This window comes from Gymnogyps californianus, chromosome 5 (genome assembly GCF_018139145.2).
Source record: "Gymnogyps californianus isolate 813 chromosome 5, ASM1813914v2, whole genome shotgun sequence".
Lineage (NCBI taxonomy): Eukaryota > Metazoa > Chordata > Aves > Accipitriformes > Cathartidae > Gymnogyps > Gymnogyps californianus.
The window spans coordinates 53,086,385-53,110,030 of record NC_059475.1 but is presented as its reverse complement, the minus strand read 5'-3'; the positions used below and the strand labels follow the sequence as shown (position 1 = coordinate 53,110,030).

The window sequence follows — 23,646 nt, the reverse complement described above, 5'->3', positions numbered from 1 at the left end:
GGATTTTTTTCTTTTTTTTTTTTTCCTGAAGTCAGTATTTTATCAATTCTTTCTATATTGTAACTGCTAGGCTTAGGCTGCAGAACTGTAACCAATATAGGAGGAAGATAACTCTCACTCAGAGCTTTTCTTTCCATCTCAGCCACAACATAGTCAATCAAGGGTCCTGCTATGGTTGCTAGAGATATGCTACACTTTGCTATTGGATTAAATACAGCGCTTGGACTGCACATGAGAAGGGATTTTAAAACCACACATTAGAGAAAAAGACAAATTATTACATTTTATATTTCTTAATGAAATCTAACTATTAAAACCTGTATTTTGGGTAAAAAAGAGCAAAAGCTTACTAAATGGAGGTTTTTTGACAAAAGTTAGTGTTTGGAAAGAATAATATACATTGCACCTGTTAGTGTAATATGTCAGTAAGCTACTGAGCACGTAGCACACAGAGAAGGAAAGCAGCTGCCTCTTTTCCCAAACAGACATTTTTAAATGATGCCAATTTCATTTTGTGGGTTCTGTGCAGCAGTGAACATATGCCATCCTGTGGGGTTACTGGCTTTGGCAAAAAGCTCAAGCGTTCATATGAAATATTTTACTTAATAGTTACAGTTTGGGGACTTCTAAAGGAGCTATTTTCTAATTGTGAAACTTCAAAGATAGTTTCACTGCAACATCCTTCAAGAAGGCTTTAAATAAAATGAATCTAAAAAAATGACTGATCTATAAAATAAACATTGGGAGCTTTGGTGAATCTGAATGTCTAGCAGCAAGTCTGGCATGAAGATTTCTTTTTCTCACATGTGTTCAACTGTTTTGAGTCTTTAAAGGCTGTGTATCCTCAAGGACTTCAGAAGATTAATGTTCAAAGTATGCTGGTGTTTGTAGTATGAACTGATTTTTCTCATTCTCAAAAAGTTATGTGTTTGTCTTACATAAGAGAAGGAAAATAAAACTCACCTGCTGGAAAGAAAAGTAAAGACAAGGTGTTGCTGGCTGCTGGAAGTCCACTGTCCTTTGGAAAAAGCAGTGGCTAAACACAACTGCCATTCTCATCCTGTTAGAGCACAATGGTTTGATGCTTGCCTTTTGTACCATTATAATCATTTTATGACAGCTAAAGCATTAGTGCCTGAGAGACGCAGTATCAAATATACCCTGTCCTCCTGCTGTGAGGGCTGACAACTAGCAGAACTTCAGCCCTGACACTCATCTGGAGTTAAAGTAAAATCACAGCTTTAAATGACAAAAGTCAGGCACAATTCATAACCATTTGTCATGTACTGGTTCGGCGTTAGTAGGCCTTTGAGATATAATTTAATTTTGCTTCACTTAGTCTTGTCAGGAGCTGAATTTCTATAACTGGAATTCATTTAAATGTTCATTTACATAATTTAATTTCATACTGAATGCAAATGTTTTTTAATTTCTAATCATGCTTTAATTTCTAAGCATTAATTTTTAATCACTATTTATGTATTCAATTCATTTATTCTTAACAACAGGATACCCTGAAATGTCTACAATCTTTCTGTACTACCTAGGAAGGGACAAAATATATAAAAGGCAAACTACTAATATGAAGGAGGGAAATGGTATAGCCTACCCTTTACACAGAAGGTCTGCAACGCTGCCCTTATTTTCATGAGCTCAGTTAAAGCTCTCTCCTTATCTCCTCACACTTGCACAAACTATCCACCACCATAAGAAGACAGTGTTAGAGCGGCTACAGGAAGTGTGCAAGGGAGCTGTATTTAACAACTTTCACTACTGTAACACTCACTGGGTTGTTTTGTTGTGAACCTCCCCTCTCCACTGCAGCTGTCTTCCCCACCACAAGGTATTTTTAAATCCAAGCTGCTACAAGAGTCACTTCCTGTTGCAGTTATGAGGTTAGTAAAACAGGAACAGCAATGCAATAGTATTTCATTTTCATGACAAGCTTTCGTTGTAAAAGCCAGATCACCTCTTAGTACATGATATCATTTAATATCCATTATCCATCATAAAATTACAGAAAAGAAAGGTAGACCAAATCATCATGACGATAACCCCTTCTCACTTCACAGAGATGTTGTAAGGGTAACAATGAAAGGTTGTGCGCGGCCAAGACACCAGAGATGAAAAGTCATCTTTTTCTGATCTTTTATACCTTGTGAGAGCCTAGGGAATAAGGAAATAACATGGGAGCAACTCTTGATACAGAAATCATTAGGGGCAGTCACTGCTGCGCTTCTTGCAGCAGCTTTTCAATCATAAGCGAATGGGTGTCGTAGAAGGGCAGGCCGTCCACTTCCATTTCTAGACTGGCAGTTTTTCCACTGCGGACCCCGTGCTGCACAAGTGTTTTCAGAAGCTTTTCTTCCTTAAAAAACAAAGAAATAGAATATAATTAAAATCCTGAATCAGACAAGAGCATTCATCAAGATCTTTATTTTAATTCTAGGGGAGACTGACCACATCCTCCATATTTATTTTGACAGCAATTTGCTAACAACACCTTTTTTTCCTTGTCCCAAAGAATATGTGTAGTATCTGGAATGTAGGGAGTGTCAAAAGGCTTATATTCTTGACTGCTATTTAATTACTGAATGATATTATTGTTTTCCACACTCCCTCAAACAGCACATTAGTGTCAATTCAGAAACATGAATCCTTTTTTGCCTGGTTTCAAGTTCCTATATTGCACAAATCAGAATCAGAAGAACCTCCACCCAAAGTATCGCAAAAAACTACCTGTAGTTTCCCCAGCATAGCAGCTGGCTGCAGATGCATTTTTAAAGAAAAAGAACAGAAGGGAAAGAGGATACATCAGGAAAAAAGTTACAGAGAGTACCTGAATGGGCTGCACAATTACTTTCCTTTCCTGCATCTTCTGTGATCTCTGCGTGCTTTTTGCTCTCTGTCCTCTTTTTTCTAACGATTTTATGAGAATTCTGGTTGCTTAGGAAAGGGATGGGGAAAAAAGAAAACCCTGAAACTGTGCTTCCTTGGGAATCTCTGAAATAGCATATACTTTGTTTAGAACTGCAACCCAATTTCACATTTATAACAGTTATTTTCTTGCTTAACAGTAATGTAAGCAGATAACAAAGCATGTTCCAAGTTGAGCTGTTAAAGTACACAGAGGGAACAAAATCCTTGGTTGTGAGCTACAGGCCAGTCAGCATCGTGAGATGAAAAGATGGGATAAAATCAGCTCTGAAAAAACACTAGTTCTATGAACAGTGAAATTAGAAGACCTGGTTTCAAGTATGTCTAGCATAAGCTGCTTTGCTTTTCATTTGACGTGAAATGTACACAGTAAAACTTTCTACTGTCTTAGCATTTACTACAAAGATAATTTATTTCTCTAATTCTGTTAATAAAAATCTAAGAAAAATAAAAAGCTTAGTCACGTCGTAGCTTCCCCCTGCCCCAACCCCGTGGTAATTTACCTAAGACCTTGAAATAGTCATATGCCTATCTTTTCTTCCCTTTCTTTGCTAGGAATGCCTTTTCTGGTCTTTGGTCTACTGTTCTGTTTCCATTTGTGTGAGACGCTGCTTTAATGGAAATTGCTACTGAAACAGCCCTACCAGTGTCCTCGACAAATGGTTCTCTAGGTTTAAATACTTCTTGTTTGATATTCCTATACAATAACCTCTAGCAAAGTCCTTTATCTCCTAGACACAAATTAATGACGAAAAAATTATACAGTTAAAATGTCTAATTTTCTCTTATTAAATGTTAGGGTTTTTTTCTAGGAAGACTTCTAAACCATAAAGAATACAACAGCATTAGATCTGAATTTAGACACAATATGGTTGTATTTTACATAATACAGTACGTGGCCAAAACATAAACATTTCTGAAAGAATTAAAGCATATCTTGCATGGTCAATTAGCAGAGAATTTAGTATAATTTGGTAACCTGCCTTCCGAATGCACTTTATAAAGATTTGCCTTGTATTTCCTGCAGCTCTTAGCTGCAACAAAGTTAAATGAGGCACTGGGTTTCTATTAAAGAAAAAACATGCATAGTTACATGGTGTCAGTCTTGACATCATGTAACAATACAGCAATGATACAGCTATTTAAGGAAATTATCTGGACACATTGTAGCATAAAAAGTGCTCCTTTGCAATTTATAAAATTATAAATATACATCAGCTTCTATCCTATGAATGATCATATGTATCAATGCAAATATAAGCACCTGATCTTTCTGCATGAGCGAGGTTTTTCTTAGCACTGAGTATCTATATGCTAAGTGGCAAATTAGAACTCTTGTGTCACAGAAGAGACACCTGAATTGGATACACAAAATGTCATTTCTAATTTGAATTGTTTCTCCTACATATTTACATGTTAGAGCTCTCTGATCTGCTTACATGGGGAAAAAAGGCTCTCTTGCTTAATACTATATAACTATGCCTGATAAACTGTATTCTATCATCAAATGCTATTGTTTCCATTTGTAAGGAACATACACAATGTACAGTACACTTCCTTAGCTGTAAAGTACTGCAATTTGCTCACAGTTCTCTCTGTAGTAAATAATTATGTTGGGAGTGGGGTAACCAGAAAAATAATCAAATTAGTAGAAAAAGAACTTGTTAATTTGCACTTTATTCAGGAAAAAAACCTCCCTTATGAACGACAAAGCTAATAAAGAATACTAAAACAAATGTCACATCTTTATATATTGCTCATTTATAAAGTAATTCATATTCTTATAGGTCATAATTTCAAAATAAATACTGTACAGTTCATTTCTTACCATTAATAAAGAGTTCAGTAAAAGAACAACTGCCTGATACACTAACCTGGTTGTGAGATGCAAGGAAATGCAGAGTTGACTGTAGGATGCTTAGCATTAGCTACGTTTGGGTTTGTATGAATTAATATATTTCCCTACAGTCACTCAGTATAAATGTACTACAAACATCTGAAAAATCAAACCAAAATGTATTAACCAACATAATTAGGATTCAACTCCACAACTGAAAGTTAAGTAAAGGTTGTTTAGATCAAATTGTTTCTTGCTCTTCAAGTTCTCAACAAGGAACAAATGCGTTGCAGTATCTCTTATTAAAATATATGTAAAGACTTATCCATGCACTTAGAACAACCTCAGCATTCTGTTCAGTGGGAATGGAGAGCTTCACAGTTCTGGGGTTTGTTGCAGTGCAATCCTGACACTGCTTCAACACAAGGCTGCAGAGAAATAACCTTTTTGTTTCAGGGGAAGTCTTCATTTGGTAATTATGATCTATGGTTTTCATGAAAGGAATGCCATTTTTGGAAGAAAAATAAAACACATTATAAGAAAGCTGTTTGGTGCTTAGGCACTCCTTCAAATGTCTTCTTTCCAATTACAAGCAGACAAATATAAACACCGAGGTGGGTACGTGTGGCAGTGCTCTTTCTCTTACTAGGGTAATTATTATAGCATTAAAAGAAGCTGGATTGGGCAGAAAACAGCCATATAAACATAAATGGTCTGAATTTTTTTTATACTAATGGAGTATGTGAACACTAATGTGTTCAATCTTCTGCACTGTTTACTGTTGTGTGATTTATAATTAAAGATATCATATTCTCATCAGACATTATGTAATTTTCTCTTCTCCACAAAACTGTTTCCATTAATTTTATCTCAATAGATTTTAGTATTGCACTTTCAATAGCCCATTATCAGATCATTATCAATATTCCCAGCTGTATAGCTTAGTAAAACAAAAACAAGAAGGATTTCCTGTACACAATATCACATTTAATTACAGTATCTCATTACTAGGAATTTTGATCATAGTAGTTTTTAGGATATATTAATTTAAAGGGCAAAAACAGTAGACATAACTGGAAAAAAAACATTGAAAAGTAAAAAGTAATTAATCTATTTTTGGAAAAGATTGCACTGAAAGGTGCCATATGCTTTGTTAAGTCAAAGGATAAGTGGCTATATGGCTATGCTAAACATTGGGATCAGCTTCAGTTTTATGACCTTTAGATGAAAAGCAAAATAGCAAGAATTAAAAAAAAAGTAAGACCTACTCTAAAATACTTAAGAGGTGCTTTGTTGGAATTTCACGCAGAACGTACTGTCATCTCAGGAGAAATACTCCACTGTTGCAGGCAATATCTATGGTAGACGGATTACATTTTGCTTAGCATTCTTGGAAGTCGCAAACTTACCGGTTTTGTCCAAGTCTCTATAGAGGTACTCTGCCAATAAAACTGAAGTTTGAAGTTCCTAAGTCATTACAAATATGGTGGAACAAACCTTACTTGATCGTTGAGGTTTTTTGGTTTTTTTTTTTAAATATTGCCAAGTTAAAAATAAAGCCATGTGCTTAGCAGGATGAGCACAGATCACAGTCATTTCTCACCCCTCTCAGTTATTTTACTTTTTCTCAATCTGAAACCTTTGCATTCCCAGAATATCACACTGTTCAGAGCTGTTTTAGTCAAAACACATTTAAAAATATTCATCTGCAAGTCTTTCTCCAACTTTAATTTAGAAACATTCATAACTAATTATAGAAAGGTTCTAACATAACTAGAAAAGTAGAAAGATCAGAAGTAAGGTGCAAAGATCAGAAGTATGGAGTGGCTTCTGTATTAGAACTGTGACTTTTGATTTTGGAAGAGAGACATCTAAAGAAGGCTATAACAAATTTATAAAATCATGAACAATGCTAAGGAAGTGAACAGGGAATTTTAATCACTGTATCGCAATACAAGGATTTCTTGCACTGCCCATAAAATTGTAGCATTGTCTTGTGCTTGAAGTCGCAGCACACGAATACATTTATTTTTGAGGATTTTGATGCTCAATCTGTCTTGAATCCTTTGTGGAATATTCTAAGTACAGTGTGGCTGCTCGTTCACCAGGGATTCCCAGAAGTCACCAAAAGACCATGTGAAAGTAAGCTATTGAACTGGGCTAGGCAGGATTTAGCGGCTGGCAGCCAATTCCATCTACATGTCACAAGCAAGTCACAACTCCTCGGCCCTACAGAAATTACCTTGGTAACCGATGGAAGTGCCGATAGCCAGACCGTCTTCTTCAGCAGGTGTGGAAACCCAACAGCTTTCCTCAGGTAGCGGTCATGTGTTTCACAAGTGCTGAGAATATACAGAGCGCAAGCAATGGCATAGCCTCCCCAGTTAGAGACTCCTGCAAAAGAGTATCACCATGAAACCAAACTGTAAAAAAATAAACAATGGTTCTTGAAAAGATACCTCATCTGCATAAGACATTAGGCACGTACAACTGAGTCTCACGTAGCGATGGTGAAATGGAATGGGGATATGAATTAAATATTGACATGAATTTAGAACATTTATTTCAGAACCACACAATTGCTTAACATATTAAAATGTTTTCCGTAGTATTTCAGACTGAATTTCTGCAAGTTTCCATCTAGCTTAGTTTGTGGTTTGCCTTTCCAACAAAGCACAAATTCAAATGGGCATGGTCTATAATACAATTCCACCTGGCTTAATGTGAAGTCCATGAACTGTGAGGAGCTGTGTTACAGCCCGGTGTCTTTTGCTTTTAACCACACAGAGGTAGGAGATTTTGATAAAGTGTCCTAAACCAGGCAAATTTTCACTGGTGTCAGATTTTATAACAGAATGCTGTACCATTGCAGAGAATCCGTTTTTGGTCACAAATGATGACTGATTAAAGAGTTCAGCTATTTTACAAAATATGAAGCCATGCTGAAACTAATTGTCTGTGTCTTGATGATGTGTCCTTGGTGTACGTATCATACACAAAAAGACATTCTAACGTAGTTAATATCCATAAATTTTCTGTACGCTGTTATCAAATCACTCCGCACAGTCTTGTTTGACAGCTTCTTTGTCAAGACTGTATTGGAGATCGCTAGCTTTGAAACTTGCTGTGAGAAGTTCTCTCTGCTGCCTGATACCTTTTCCAGAGATGCAGAATAGCAAAACTTTCAAAAAGTGTGGAAGTTGCTTTAGTGCATGCAGTTTTCCACACTTAAAGATGTCCAAACCTCCGCCTCACTTCCCTTTGCAGGGTCTGGGTGTGACAGTTGCTTTCAAAGTAAAAATCATCAGAATTGCCAAAACAGCCACCATAGATACTATATACATATAGCCATAAGAAGTAGATGTAATTATCACCACAGTCTCATTTCTCCCCAAAAATTGCTGTTTTAGTGTCAAGAGTGTTAGATATCTGGGTTAGAAACCTAGAAACCTGAGCCTAAGTACAACATGGATCATTCCATTCCTAAATTGGTCCTTGCTGAATATGTCTCTTTCACTGCGAATTTTATTTCATGCTGGTTAAGATGTTAGGGTAGAAGAGAACTCTAACCATAGCATTCAACTTTTGTTGTACATTAAGAATGTACATCTGTCCTCGAGTGGCCATTGAAAGGACTTATCATCTCTTCATCTAAGAGCAATACGACTGATGACCCTGACAGGGTCACACCCACAGAAGCTCATCAATTATACTGAAAATTCATATGTGCATAGACATTTTAATTCCCACACAGGTCACTTCTGCAGTCTTCCTTGTCACTTTATTTAAGGTGTGATTTTTCAAGAATATTCAGGATTTGCCCAACTATTTCCAAGTCAATGCACTTTCTTCACGGAACATCCTCAACTCTGAGACATTCCTGCTGGAGCTGTAGTTATTTAACTATTCAGAAAATGGACATAATACAGAGACAGATGTGTTTGCTTGGTCATACAAAGAAAGGGCCAATACAAATCAGTTGGAAAGACAGATGTTTTCTTGTCAAGTCTATTCTCAAACATCAACAACTCTCCCACCCCCAAAAAAATCCCTTACCAGCTACAATAGTAAAATCAGCTTCAACGTCACAAGCTATAACATCTCCATTTTTTATGTGCTTCTTTACAGCATCTTTTACTTTGCCCATTCCTAATTCATTTCCTCCATCTCCAACACCTTTATGAAAAGAGAGAAAGACCAAATGAGTATGAATCCAGCATATAACTAACAATCCCTTTAGAAAGCATCCAGTGTCTTCCCCAGAGTCTCTGTGACAGTTCAGAGCTCCATATGAAATGACTAATCCTTTTTAATCAAAAGTGTCTAAAAACAGAAGACTGTGAATGAAATAGCTGAAAGCATCACCTATCACATGCTAACCTGTAAGTATATATATGCGATGTATGGTGCACGCAAAAGAAATCAAAATTATCAAGTGTTCATGAACTGCAGACAGAATTAAGATAGTAAACTTTGCTTATGGAAGGCTTTAAACGAGTGTTCTATATAATGCATTATCATAAGTACATTAGCACAAATAAAGAAAGAAGATGGAAAATGAATCCAAAATAAACCTGAGAAATTAGCCTACGATTCTATAATAAAGCAAGCATAGAAAACTTTGGCTTGTTACAAGCTTTAATTAAAAAAAAGAGATTAAAAATAGCAATTATTGCAGAAAGATAAGCAAAAATATATGTCAGGACTTTGGCAGAAGTAGGACTTACTGCACTGGCAATCTGTTTTACACAGATCACTATCATTGTGCCACAGTGTACAAAGAGCCCAACCCTGTGTACTATTACTGTTTTCATTTTTTCTAGTAACTTATGAAAAAACTAGCTAGGTTTTTTTTAAGTGTTCTTACCTTCAGGGTGTGGGGCCTTGATTTTTGTTGGTCAAGGAGAAACACTACGTATTTGCCTCAGTGATTTCAGTAAAATCAATGGGACCTATGTAATTTCAGGAAAATTCTGGCCAACCCTATGTTTGGGACATATAATTGTTAGATGACATTCAGAGATCCGGAGATGAGGATAACACAGAAACTAGCAGCTTACGTGAAAGCTGGATAGTACCTCTAGTCTCTCACCAATGTATTAAAAAAGCGCAAAAAAAATCCATCTATTTAAATGGAAATTAACATTTTTCTTTCACCCATTAGTCTAAATAGCATCTTCTCAAGTTTGAAGATTTTATAGAAAAATCCTAGTTAATGTCTGTGAAACAGAAGAGTGAAGAGCTCCAAGTCCTCACTTGGACTTGAATTTGTATTGTATTTGAATTTGAAATGTGACTGTGCTCTAATGCATAGCATGTGTTACAGGAGAGAAATTACAGTATTTATAGTTTACACTTCAAGCCGTGAAAATTGATAAATTTAACACTTTTAGTAACTGCATAAATATCTCACATAAGTCTGTAGGAAATTTCTTCAAGTGAAATTGAAAGTTATTTCTCAGCAGCAATTTTTTATTTAACTCCTTAAGTCTATACAGCCAAGGGGAGCGTAACTGAGTGACACATACTTACATAAAAAGATTTGCCATGGAACGGCTAATCTTTTCTCTTATCTGCTTTAATAATCTGTTCACAGTTATTGCAGTGTTGGCATTTAATGATGCTTTCTAAAATCTGTTTGTTGGTAGTACTTTTCAAATACATAATGACATAATCATGGTGCCTCTATCATGATATATAAATATGGTAGTTACTACTGTTTTGTAAGAATCCACACAATGTTTTGATGTTTCTTATATTCAAAATCCAAAATTTTGCTCTTAATATTCTTTAAAAAGGCTAAAATGAATTCTTGTCCTTTGAAGATCATCAACAGTTTCTTTAACTGAAAGATACTAATCCGTTGCTCAGGGTTTTTTTGTATCATCAGCCTTGCTTTGCTTTTTCTTGTCTTTGTGGAAGTCCTGTCACCAGGATGGTTATGCAGTTAGTAGATCTGCTGTGGATGGATCCCATTAGCATTACTCTGGGAGGAAAAGAACACCACACTGAAAATTTTCCTGTACCATCTGTTTCCTTCTTCCTCTACACATTGGCAGAGGTCTACACTTTACTGTTGATTTCCAGAGTGAGATTCACCTGACAAAACGCAGCCATCTACACATGAGCTAGTCAGCTAGACTTCTTTTAAAGTCAGCAGAGAGAAACAGACCCTTCAAACATTGAGTTCATCACACCCCAAGGCAGACATCTCAAATACAGATGTCTGAAAATAGACAAGATGAATCCTCTTCTTCTAAAGGCCCGAGTGCTTTCCAGGCAGAGGAAAAATAGTTCTGTTGGATCTTCCACACAAGTTTTCACTGACTACATATTGGCTTCTGAAACTACATTCATGAAAAATGCAGGAAACGTCAGTCTTCTGTGCTAAAAATCATTTGTATGAAAGGCAAACAAGTGTGACCACATTTTTTCATGCAGTATTTTGGAAAGCTTTTCATTAGCTCCTAAGTAAATAGCATATAGCTATGTCAATTGTATGACAGCTGAAAAAAAATAGCATGTGGTTTTGGTAACATCTCTTAATCTTTTATTTCAATCTTTTGTGGAAAATGCGTCCTTCCAACCTCAGTCTTTCATGTCTTCTTATTTTGTATATTCCTGAAGGTTGCTGCTTACTCCATGACTTTTTCTGATAGCAGTACCCATACAATTGTAGGCATTGTTCATGATTTGTCTGTGGTCAGACTCCTAGATCAGATTTTTTTAAAACACAGATCTTGTTTTAAATGCACAACTTGACAGTAATTAATCAGCATGTAACAAATGTTCTAATATTTCCCCTCTTCACCTAGTCACACAGTACTTCTTGCCACTGAGCACACTATATAAAGACGTCTGTAAAGCTGAAGACTTGGTCTTTCTAGTATCCTTTTCTAGTCTATAAAGGTATCGGAGTATTCCGCCTTAATGGGTGCTGTACAATATTTGCATTTTATTTTGGAACTAGACATATGCCTCCAAATTCCTACTGACCATGAAGAAAGTCAGATAACCCCACCAGAAAAAATTATCATAATCAGTAGCAATACATTATCATCGGTAATGAGAGACAAGATGCAAAGGCCACAGCCCAGATTCGTGCCTTGTTAAGCTAGGCTTTGCAGAAATACATTGAAAAAGCCAACACTCATCCCAAGAAATTGTAATCAAATTAAAAAACAGACACAAAAAGTTAGTGTGATAAGCAAAATAAGAAATGTTAACTAGGTAACAGACAATGTAAGAAAAAATTGCATTGTTTTTCTATAGATACTCAATTAGTTTTCCAGCATACAACATCCATGTACTCAAATTCCATGGGAGATCAGAGCAGATACCTTCATTGTTTTTTGAAGCCTATGGCTTGTTAAATCATTTTGTATGCAGACATCTCTTCAGAGAAAATTCACAGCAATGGGACACAGTGAATCTGGATAACTGCTTCTTTTCTTCTTATTCACAAGCTCGTGGCATTTTTAATTAATGACATTTCATAGTATATTTGAATATTCAGAGAACGTTTAAAACAAACTAAATTCTGCTGAACAGATTCAAATTCCCACTGTGCAGAATGCTCCAAGCTCCGCCAAATCAATAATATACTTTGAGCTGCTCCGGGAGATATTTTAAGAGATTAGGGTATTTTTATTAAAGGAATCAGGATATGATGTTACCTAAGTAGCTGGAGAGACCAAGTCCTTGTATCAACAGTCTAAAATCAGGGACAAAATAATTGAAATTAACTGCAGCAGATAAAGCTCTGAGGCACTTTGCTAAACATCTTTATGAAAGAGCTTTTTCTATCCCTATTCAGTCAATCTTTGGCTTCTCTGCTGAGATTGCCAACAGAGTGCCATCTAGAGTGCTTCTTTTTGAATGTTGAAGTTACTCCTTAGGAATAGGACAAAAATTTGAATTAAATCTAAGTAAAATGTATTACAAGTTTTAAGATAATACAAAAAATACCAGTGAACTCTTCTGCTATACAGCTTTTAAATGATTCCAATACAGTGACATCAGACTACACGTTATGTCTGCAGGAGCTCTCTAAATTCTGTGGAAACATTTGAAAAACATCACTACTGAGAAGTCAAAGTTCCAGTGCTTTTGGTAATACTTAGGGGTGAGTCCACAGCACTACAAGAAAAAAAAAAGTCAGATCAGCAGACATGTTCTGATGTGACTGAAATCAGCCTGGCATGGACACTTATTTCTAATTTTGTTTCTAATACTTATATAGAATGTATATCTCCTAACTCTGTTTTGGGCCATACAGTGTAGCACAAAGCATTTGATTGTACAAGGACGTTGTACAACACTTTATATATATCTAGGAATCCTTAATCTATGGCATATTCTTTCAAAACCAGATACCAGTCAGTTTTCAGGAAAAAAAGGACTATCGACAAAACAGAGGAGCACCATGTTGACAACAGCACTCTTATTAGACGTATTAGTCAATGCTAATGTAGTTTTGGCAGGAAGCACAATGTACTTCTTTAAAGATTATTATTGTATATGTATATTTTGTTAGAGAAGGCACTACTGTAACAGATGCAAATATGCAATCCCTGCTCAAGAGAATGTACTGCTAAAAGGCAATATAAACTAAGATTCTATCCAGACTGCTGTTTTAACACAGGTATAACAATCATAAAAATAACTATAATATTTTAATATGTAATGTTTCCATTCAGTAGTCATTTGCTTTCTATGCTGCCTTTCACACATAAAATACAGAATAAAGTCAGTGTCAAAAACTACACTTCAAGAAGCGTATGTATGCACACTGATGTATAGATAATACTCACATCTGGGCTTGCTTTTTTGTCCTTAAATAACTTTGAAATCAACTCCTTCATTTTTTTTGGTTGTGAGAACCCTTCAATAGAAACCTCTAATTTTTCTCCAGCAACGGTCTCTAAACTCAACCACGACAAACAGCTGTAGCCTGCAAGCAGTTATTCAGCACCTGCCTCCTGCTCCCCTTCACTTCCAGTAAGAGTTCCTGTTTTGCGCTTCTCTTGCTTCTGAGAATATAACACAAACTCACACGTACCTGTTGTTGTGACTCCTGGAATGGTTTGTGCAGCTAAAAATAGCTCATCTATAGGATCCACGAGATGTTTAATGTTAACTTTCCTGGCATTGTAATAATTGCCATCAGCAGCCATCCCAGCACGCTCTATTGCTATCAGGTGATCAAATCTGGTTAGAGACAAGTGAAGAAACAGAGGAGAGGAGTCAAAGCTGTGATTCTCACTTAACAAAAAGTCTTCTGTTGGCTGCTTCTCCTGTTGTGCTTGGTTCTACTTTTTGATCATTTGGGATTCAAGGTAAAACTTGGATACTGTTTTGTTAATTCTGAATGTACTTCTCTACAGTTTCTTTTCAAAGGTTAGTCTAGTTTCTTTATAGCTTTAGTGCAACTCCCTCAAACCACATTTGCCACCAAGAAATGGAGAAGTTCCTGAAATCCTCCTAACCAGCAATCCTTTGGGTCAGCCATCTGGCCTTGCTCTGTTTCATGTCAAAATACATAATATCTTGTAAGACATCAGTCTGTTTTCAAAGAAAACAAAAAAGTGGCAAATTAATGATCATCTAAATCCTTGTTAGTGTAAATATAGTCTCCGCTTAAAGTACACTGCTTGGCAAATGTTCATTTGTTTCTAGTTAGGGAGTTTTTTGGTTTGGGTCTTTAGATTTGGGGGATTTTTCTTTAAGTCTATGGCTATTTTGCTAGTTATGAAAGTAGACAGATGTACTGCAGATGTCCTACGTTTTAAGCAGAATTTTAGTACTCGGATCTGCCACTGTATGTTAGAATTAAGTTATTTTGCTTCTGTTTCTCCGATTTTACTGTCAAGAGGTTACTAATTCTGCTGAATTACTTAATGTTCTTGTGGGGGGGTATCTACGGTGACTCTAGAGACCATAAGCAGGTTAGTTGTCTACTTTAAAGAAACACTTACTTTAGCTTTTTGGGACTGTGGGATCAATTGAAATAGAAACTGGCTGTAATTATATTATGCATAGCTATAAAACATGTTTTTACAACAATACATAAAACATGAAGACAGTATCATGCATACTATTATAGCATACACTAACCTGTGGAAAGAAATGGGAATTGAGTAAGTTGATGAAGCAAATACCAGGGTGAAAGATCTTTTTGTTAAAGAGAACAAACTGAAGGCAACTACATTAAAACGCTTTACAAGGAAAGATCAATGAAAATGAGCAATGTATGCCTACTTAAAGGAAATGTAAGTTGCCTGTTAAGTAATGAAATGTGCGTACAGCTACTCAGCAAATTTTCCAGTGCATTAACCCTAATCACACGCTTTGTATGCATTTGAATTTTTGTGCAATATTGTATACTCAACAATGCATATGCAAACAGCTCAAATCAATATTGAGAAGTGCATGCATACATCTATAATTTTGGCTTTGGCTGCCTAAAGACAATAGGATGATCACTTTCACACTATTAAACACACATGACATTTTATTAAATCAGATCAGATTCCCCAGTTGTCAGACTCGAGCCAAAGCTCTAGAAAGTGAACACGCTCCACTATTCTTTTCCCAGCTCTTTCACTGAATCCAACATAATATTTCCTGTTTCTGATTTTCTCACTGGTTTAAAAACTGGCAAAATTATATATTGTGTGTGTATGTATATATATCTATATGTATGGAATAACAGCTGAAAAGCTTTTAGAAATTTTTCAAAGGAAAAAAGCTATTGATATATGAAGTATAATTTTCTTTTTTTGTACTCCAGAAATGCATAGTTGCAGAATAACATGGAATTCTGTACTCTATGTGTGATCCAATACCAATGTTTGGCTTCAAAGTTTGTTCTGTTCATTCCAAGTCTTAAGGATTTACTTGTAACCATTATGCCTTCTTAGATCACGGTCATTATTTTTATTATAACTTTACACAGTAGAGGTGTGACCCATTCTCAAAAACTGAGTACACATACCTAGGTCTTCCAGGATTCCCATTCTCACACAAAAACATTAAAGCTGAATCAGCACTTTCCCTTTGATAACTCAATAGAGGGACAGGTCTCCTCAGGATTCCTACAGGAAAACAAAATACAATTCAGATATGGTGTACTTTTTTTTTTTTTTTTTTGATGTGTGTTTGAGTAACTTTAAAAAAAAAAAAAAAGGCAAGCAGAACAGTTAGAATAGTAAGCACCCAATGTCTTTACACAGTTCCTGATAAGCTCCCTGCATCCTTAATTCAAATTAAACTCATTTGGATGTTAGTGCTAGTAAATGGGACCTTGAGATAGAAAACAGGTCTACAAGAATAAGAACAGACATCCAGAATTCATCACAAACAGCTAATCCAGAATCAGAACACAGACATGTAAGCATTAACGTGATGCCAGCTAGGTTTAACAAAATGTCATCATAGCAACGCTGATCAGAGCTTAGAGGACAAACTCTGGTTCATTCTCTGGGAAAAAAAAAAAAATCCTGTATTAAGTGACAGTGAGATTAACTGAAGCAAACCTTGGCTCACACTGGCAAGCTAAAAACTGAAAAAACGTGTTTGTTACCTAGTTGAACAGCCTCTTCAATAATCTTTTTATTCAGATTCATGGCTCTCTGATCTGTTACTATGGCAACCTCTTTCTCCAAGGCCTGCAATATAGCTGCAATAGCGAGGGCTCCCGGGGGCCCGTCGTTCTCTTCTGGTGGCTCATAAGTGAAGTGGGTAGGAAATCCAGTTGTTATCAGCACCGACCGAGCATGGGAGATGGACAGGCAAGCCTTCAGCAGCTCGTCCTGGCGCTGTAGATGAATTATACCCCGGTCTCCTATAAAGTGTTTTTAAAGAGAGCAGTACACTTCAATATATCATTCTCCTTTTGAAGTTTCTGCGTGGGTGAACCTGCATACTTTAATGACATAAAATGGGTTAAAAAAAAAAGAGAGAAAGAAAAACCTCTGGTCAAGGCAGGAATTGGGGTCATTTCCTCAGGAAACCTAGGAAGGTGTAGGATATGAGTAATGAAGATAATGGGCTGTGCTTCCAGGTTAAGAATTTCGGCTAACTGGATTTTGAAATTAATATACCTAGCATTTCTAGGTATTAGTGTAAATAGCTTTTTCTTTTTCTGAGAGCTTACTGCATAATGTTTCCTTTGGCCCTCTGCTTTCCTCTGATCTGTGGTGACAGTCGTGCTAGACCATGTCTAGCTACTGAAGCTAGATTGCAACTCAAGCATCCCAGATCTTACAGAAGCTTTGATGCAGACTTCAGATGAGTAAGCTGGTCCTTTGTCTCTATTTAACCCTATCTGCTTAGGCAAGAGCTAATTCCCAAATAAATTCCACTTAATGAAATGATTAACCACAGAAGTGAGGTTTCAGAGACATTGTAAGTTACGAGGGGACTTTATAAACTCAATTAATACAGTGGTATCCAGGTGACTGTTAAAAGATCTTGTAACATTTCAGGTAGTAGAGAACCATGTTATCTGACCTTGAGAAATAGGTGAATATTAACAGATGTCTCTTCTCATGGGTCAGTCCCTAAAGAGGCAACACTGCGTTATCTGTGTATGTCTTTCATTGTTCAAACACTTCCTATCCCCTCTCCCTTCCCTGGCACTTGGAAACACAAGTTCACAGTGCAGTCCTTTCGATTTGCTAGCACTCCTGAAAACCACAAACACCAGCATGATGTGCTGATATTCAGGGGCTGGTAGTGAGAGGGAAGTCCTCACTATTGTTTTCTAGCCTCCTCACATCTTCATCTTTCTCACACGCCCCCCGGCCCTGCACTTTCCTCTTTTTGTCCTCAATTTCCCCTTTGCCATTTCTCCCTCTGTTCCTCTTAAATCACATACAGGCAATATACAGATAGTGGATACAGAAAAAAAGTTCTGAACAAAACTTAAGTAACAGAAGTGGGGAATATTAGTCTCTGAGAAATGGGGTATATTAACTGAGATAAAGTACTGTACTCTCCTTTAGCAATAAAATGAGCTAACTCTTAAGTTAGGTCCTGTATTTCTGCAGAGCATGGCATTGTGCCAAGCTGAACTCCAGAGAGTGGGAAAAGGAGAGGCATTGTGCGTAAAAATAAACAGACCCAAACATATGTACACAGCCCAAACCCAGAGCTGGGCGTAAGCTGTTTTCCACTACTGCCTACAGAGAATTTCAGAAAACTTACGGGAAACTGAGATCAGAATTTACAGCAGACAGAGGGGACTAATTCAGTGTGTATTTTAGGAATGGTTGTGCTATTCAGTTTGCCTTTATTTCCCTCTCATCTTCCTTGTGCACACATGCAGCCCTACCTCTCAACCTTCTGCGGTGATGAGGTCACTTTGGCCCATCACCTCAGTGATGAATATGTCAGCAGAGCGTGATGTAATTCCACCTATCAGAGAGGGATGTTTGAAAAGCACATGCAAGTACTGGAATTTTCTGGTAGGAGCACAGTAGTCATGAATATATGTAAAGAAACGTGCTATTTACTCAATGGTGAATACCCGTGTAGCTGTTACCAGCATGCTGAGGTGCCATGTACTTTACATACCAATTTCAGTTTTATTCAGTAACAGTTCTTAACTCCCTGTGGACTCTCCAGACTGCTGTAAACATCGACGCTTCTGTGTACTTTGAGAGTATACAGTCATCAAGATCAGATATTCCATTACCCATAAGCTTGAATGGTTTTGGCCAGACTCTGATATTAGGTACGGTAACAGAAAATGTAAGACCTAGCTATATTAACTCACTGTACTCCACAAAGAATTTTTAAAATCTTAAAATTGCCTTTAGATTCTTACTGTGTTCTTGAACTTTATGAATATCTAAAAAAGCAGGATAGGTCATATCTACCTCATAACAAACCCAGTAAAGGAAGAGAGTTTTTGTTTTTACCTGGATCTATTCCAATCAGGGTCTCCAGAGTCTTTATCTTTTGCGCTGCTTCTGCTGACACAATACTATAGTGCAGAGGATCTCGAGAAATGCAGTGGACTTGTGGGACTTCTCTTGAGGATCTGACTGTGACATTGTCATTCTTTAGGTCGGTAACGAACATGCAGCCAGGAGCATGAGTAAAAGCTAATGGAGCTCCTAAAATGGGTGAAAAAAGTTCAATTAAACACATTGTTATTGCAATACATTGAAATATCAGAACAACAAATTTGCAAAAAGCTATTTAATCTCACAATACAGAGTCCCTGCCTGATGACACTTACATCATAAAAACAGGTGATACTTTAAGTTACACTGCAGCAATTAATACACTTTGAGAAAGAAATGTATGCATATACATCTGAAAAATGTTTTCACTTTTAAAAAGCTCACATACGTAGTTGAGATCAGGTCTTTCTACAATATACTCTTTGGTATAAACTTGAGGCAACTTAGGAACTGAACACTGATACCCTCCAAGGAAGTCTGTCAGGAATTGGCAAGTCTGAAAATTGGGTTTGACATGCATGAAGAAACTAGTGAGTTGACATAAGAACAAGTTAATGCTTAAGTTTGCACAGTGTGTTGGTGATATTGCTTCTGTAAGAATAAATTAATTTTCTAGGTTCTGGAGTGCTGCTGGAAGTTATAGTGTCTCTCTTGTACCTTTGAATATCCTTAATAGTGATATGACAAAACTATGTCAACTACTGCCTGCTGGCTAGGAGTAGTCCTTCATCGGATTAAGAAAATGGGGACTAGCATCCCTGCGCAGTGTCTTGCTGACCTAGCTAGGAGACCTATAAACTGGCAAGGAATAATGACAAAAGGTGACCAGTAAGCCTTAGCAAAGGGAATCTGAGTAGCATCTAAAATGCTGGTGAACAATAAGCTTATTTAGACCTGACAGCATAGTAGCTCCCTACGCTGAAAATACTTGCTGTCTTTATACTAATTCCAGAAGTCTTCATCTAGATTATACTTTACTTGGCAAAATTGGTATGCTGTTGGATAAACCACAACTGGTATACTTAAACAAGCAAAACCTTACTTTGTTAGGATGGTGAAAAGGGAGGAGATATTTCTTTAACAAGTACGTATGTGCTTGGTCTGTGCTAAATCTGTTGGGAGTCTATGGCTAATAATTTAAAAGCAGCTGGGGAACATGGCGGTTGAGGTTTAATATACCCCACCAAACCATGTGAGTAGACATTTTTTGTGAGAAGCTAGCAGATTCATCTAAAGTATGGGTACTGGTAGTATGGCAGAATTTTAACTACCTAGCTAGGAAAGGAGCACAGCAAGATACAAACTGTCCAAAAAGTTCCTGGAATGCATTAATGACAACTGGTTTTAATACAGAAAATGGAGAAATAAACAAAAGTAAAAGTCAGTTCCAGGCAAAGGCAGGATAGACAGCTGCTTTGGGCAACAGATTGTAGAGAGGTCGGCAAATTTTTTCTCTCCTTTCCCCGCAGCAAGGATGCATGAAGATGATGATTAGAACTGCTGGAGAACACAGGAAAGAGCAGGATTTTCAGCTTGGATTTGGGACTGGAGAAAAGGGGTTGTATGTAAGAAAGAAAGAGAAGTCTCCGCTCCTAGTGCGGAACATATTTACACAGGTGTTGAGAGCAGTTTAGATAAACATCTGTAAGGAACCACAAGGATGTAGCAGATCCTGCAAGGAGAGAAGGATGAAGCAGATGACCTCCCAAGGCTCTCCCAATTATACTGCCTATGTTTATTGAGCTTCTTTTTCAGTAAGAACTAAAATATGAGATTTCATTCCACGCTAGTGATTTAGAGCAGTATATACTACTGTCACTATGGTTCAGTTGCATTTTCTTGCCCTTTGTGCTCATGCCTGTTATAAATGACCGGATAAAGTGCAGGACAGCTCTGTGCAGAGGACAAAGCTTCATTTATGTAAAGTATGTCACATTTACTTCGTTTTAGAACAAAACCTAAAAGCTCAAAATACTTCATGAGACAATTATGAACTCTTTTCCAGGTCAATCAATTTGCTAGCCCTTGACAACATTTTAGAAAGATTTCTGGCTGCTTTTTTTTTTTTTTTGCTTTTTTCCCTTTATTATTGTTTTACTGCAATGTAATACAAAATAATATTTTAAAAGGAGGAGGCTTAAAAATGAATGCCTTTAAACTTCTAGGTTTTAATAATGCTTAAAAAAGACGTTTTGATGCTGCCAAAGCTTTAGGTTTCTGCCTTTAAAATACTCAAACAAAAGTGATGAAATTTCAGTAAGAACTTCCTTTAAGGTAGACCTGTATTTCACAATGGAAAATAGTCCTGCCAAAGGCTTTTTTGTTGTTTGGTTGGGGTGTTTTTTAGCTTCACCCTAAAATCAAGCCTGCTAATCAGCAAACTCATTCAGTCCATGTTTAAAAAACAAACCCACAAACAAAAAAACCCCAAACAAACAAACAGGAAAAAAAAGGAGAGCAAGAAAAAGAGATTGAAGGATAATTTAAAAAGAGTCTCCAAACATAGTACATACTGCAGTTGATGACTGCTTCTACTCCTGTTACTCCACAGGCCCAAAACACTGGAATATCACCAGGGTGAAGGTGAACTGGATCTCCATAGTCTGGTTTGGAAAGATCTTGTATTCCCAGCAGACCTGGAATTGATCAAAAATGAAATCATCAGAGATTCCAATTAAGCAGTAATACTGCAAAGCTGGGGGGTGGACCCCAAACATCATTCAATGACACTAAGCTAGAATTGCAACAGTAGCAAGTCCCACCAAAGTGGCATAGGTGTATTTAGTTTGCCTTTGAGTGCATGTCCCCAGAACCTGAGCTGACTTGTCTTCCCTTTTTGTACTTGATGACATCAGTAAAAATGTATTCACTTTATTTCTGCAACAAAATACAAGCTAGTTGTATGCTGAGTTTCCAAGATGATATAAATCTTCTCTTTCAACAGAAGAATTATATTCATAACACTGGCAAACAAGAATAAATGACTGCAATGCAAAATGGGTTCTTTCTAGAACACATTTTCTACTGCTTTAGCTTCCTACATTCTTTAGCTAGAGAGACAAGCAACCGCTCTTTTACCTCTCTGGGTTAGATAACTACATCTCACTCTTACCCAGCTTTCACTAAATTGTCTTTTGCTTTATTCTAACACCTACTTGTAATATTCTGGGTCATTCTAAGCACTTGCTATCTTCCCTTGGTTTTAAATTCTTCAGGTGCTTTAATATACCACTGTCTTTTCTGGAATTAATTTAAATAATCTGTATATACAATAATTTACTCTTTTCTGTTAAAAATAAATAAATAGTGGGGACCCTCACTTGCCCAGTCATCTTGTTGCTGTACTCAAAGTAATGACTTATTACTAGTTCCTCAGATTTAAGTGCTCAGACCAAATCTATTAGAGGTGTACTGTTAACCAATGACATCTCCTTCCATGCTCTGCAATGTGATCCTCCTGTGTATGCAGCCCATGAGACTACTGATTGACGAATTTTTGTCAGCAGAGGGGAAATTTTTTTTTATTACAATCTATCTTCATCTTACAGGTGTTTGTTTGGTTTTGTTCTTTCCCAAACTGCCTCCTGTTTTATCATTGTTTTTTCAGTTTTCCCTTGCAAAGAATAGACCTATACTTGTTTGAGCTGGGTTTTTAAAAAAAATATATTCTTGTCATATTTCTATTTATTCTGTCTTAAGTGTTGTGCTCAATGTATCCTATTTCAGTATTTTTAAATATAATGCAGTATTTACTTTCACAGTCATCCACTAAGACACAAAATGCATCACACATACTTCTCCCCATGCTGTCAATCATTGCTACCCTGTCACTGGAATCCCTGACAGCAAGAAAGTATTCACATAAAAATGAAACTGCATACATTTTAGAAAAATGTGACTACACTTTTTTACCAAAACCACCCCTGCTGTATGACTTAATTTATCTACATCAGACAGCTATCTTTTATCGAAGAAATCTCTGTGTTCAGCTCATTCAAAACGTACTTTTTTCTTCCCCCCCCCCCCCCCCCCCCCCAATTCAGGTTTGTGACCATTAGAAAGGATTAAAACATAATAAATTTAGTGGTGCAGGTATTTCAGTCCTACCACTTCCCATGGTTCCCCCCTTCATTTTTATACACAGTAAAGGGCACGCAGAGTGAAAAATGAAAAGCACTGACCAGGGTCACCCATGTGAATTGGTGCTCCATGGGCTTCTTTTAATTCAGATGTTGCCAGCACAGCTGCTTCCAACTTGCTTTCAGGAATAGGTCTCATTGTTACTACTAAGTTGCAGCAAAAAGTAGAAATGCTGTAGCAAGGCACAGCTGTCTGGCAGTTTAAAAGAATCCAAGGTGTTAGCAGGAATATTGAATAATACTTCTAAAGTATTAGAAGAAATAAGTCTAAAACTTTGTCCTGTACTTGAGTTTAGGACGGCTGCATACTAACATTCTTTTTAAATCCTTTTAAAAAAAAAATTTCTTAGCATCCCATGATTTTTTTTTTTTTGTTTTTGTAAGATCCAGCAGTGCAGGAGTGAAACATTCCATCCTTGAGCTTCTTCATATAGATCACTAAAATTTTCAACATTATGCATTTCTTGCTTCGGTGCTTACAGTGTGGTGAGCTCAGTACATTCTGAATATTGTCAGAAAACAATCATGTGCTCCCTATACAGAAAGGGAAAAAGCTAACAAAAAGTATGATACAGCGACAAACCTACTTGGTCTGAATCTACCCTCTGTATTTGAATTCAGGGGAGCTACAGTGCTCTGTAACATGCAAGGGTCAGGAATTCCTGCTGCTGGCAGTACCCGCTTCTACAGAAGCAGCATGCCAGTTCCACACATACAAAATATTTTGTGCTTCTAGAAAGGTTCTATGGAATTCATCATC

General features: G+C 36.8%; 1 protein-coding gene across 2 annotated transcripts in view; it reads right to left on the bottom strand.

Moving 5' to 3' along the window:
- Positions 1-1,971: 1,971 nt before the first annotated feature.
- The window catches only part of DGLUCY (D-glutamate cyclase), a 48,712-nt gene continuing 27,037 nt past the window's right edge, over positions 1,972-23,646 (bottom strand). Inside the window, exons 5-13 of one of the 2 annotated variants that reach the window (XM_050898461.1) lie at positions 22,929-23,079; positions 21,261-21,383; positions 18,700-18,897; positions 16,359-16,619; positions 15,771-15,870; positions 13,836-13,984; positions 8,831-8,950; positions 7,017-7,168; positions 1,972-2,368 (exon numbers count right to left, since the gene is read on the bottom strand). In XM_050898461.1, the coding sequence (XP_050754418.1) occupies positions 2,225-2,368; positions 7,017-7,168; positions 8,831-8,950; positions 13,836-13,984; positions 15,771-15,870; positions 16,359-16,619; positions 18,700-18,897; positions 21,261-21,383; positions 22,929-23,079 (1,398 nt within the window). In that variant the 3' untranslated portion in view covers positions 1,972-2,224. Of the gene's footprint in view, positions 2,369-2,439; positions 2,947-7,016; positions 7,169-8,830; positions 8,951-13,835; positions 13,985-15,770; positions 15,871-16,358; positions 16,620-18,699; positions 18,898-21,260; positions 21,384-22,928; positions 23,080-23,646 lie in introns of those variants that run through there. The other variant, XM_050898462.1, reaches the window with a different exon arrangement.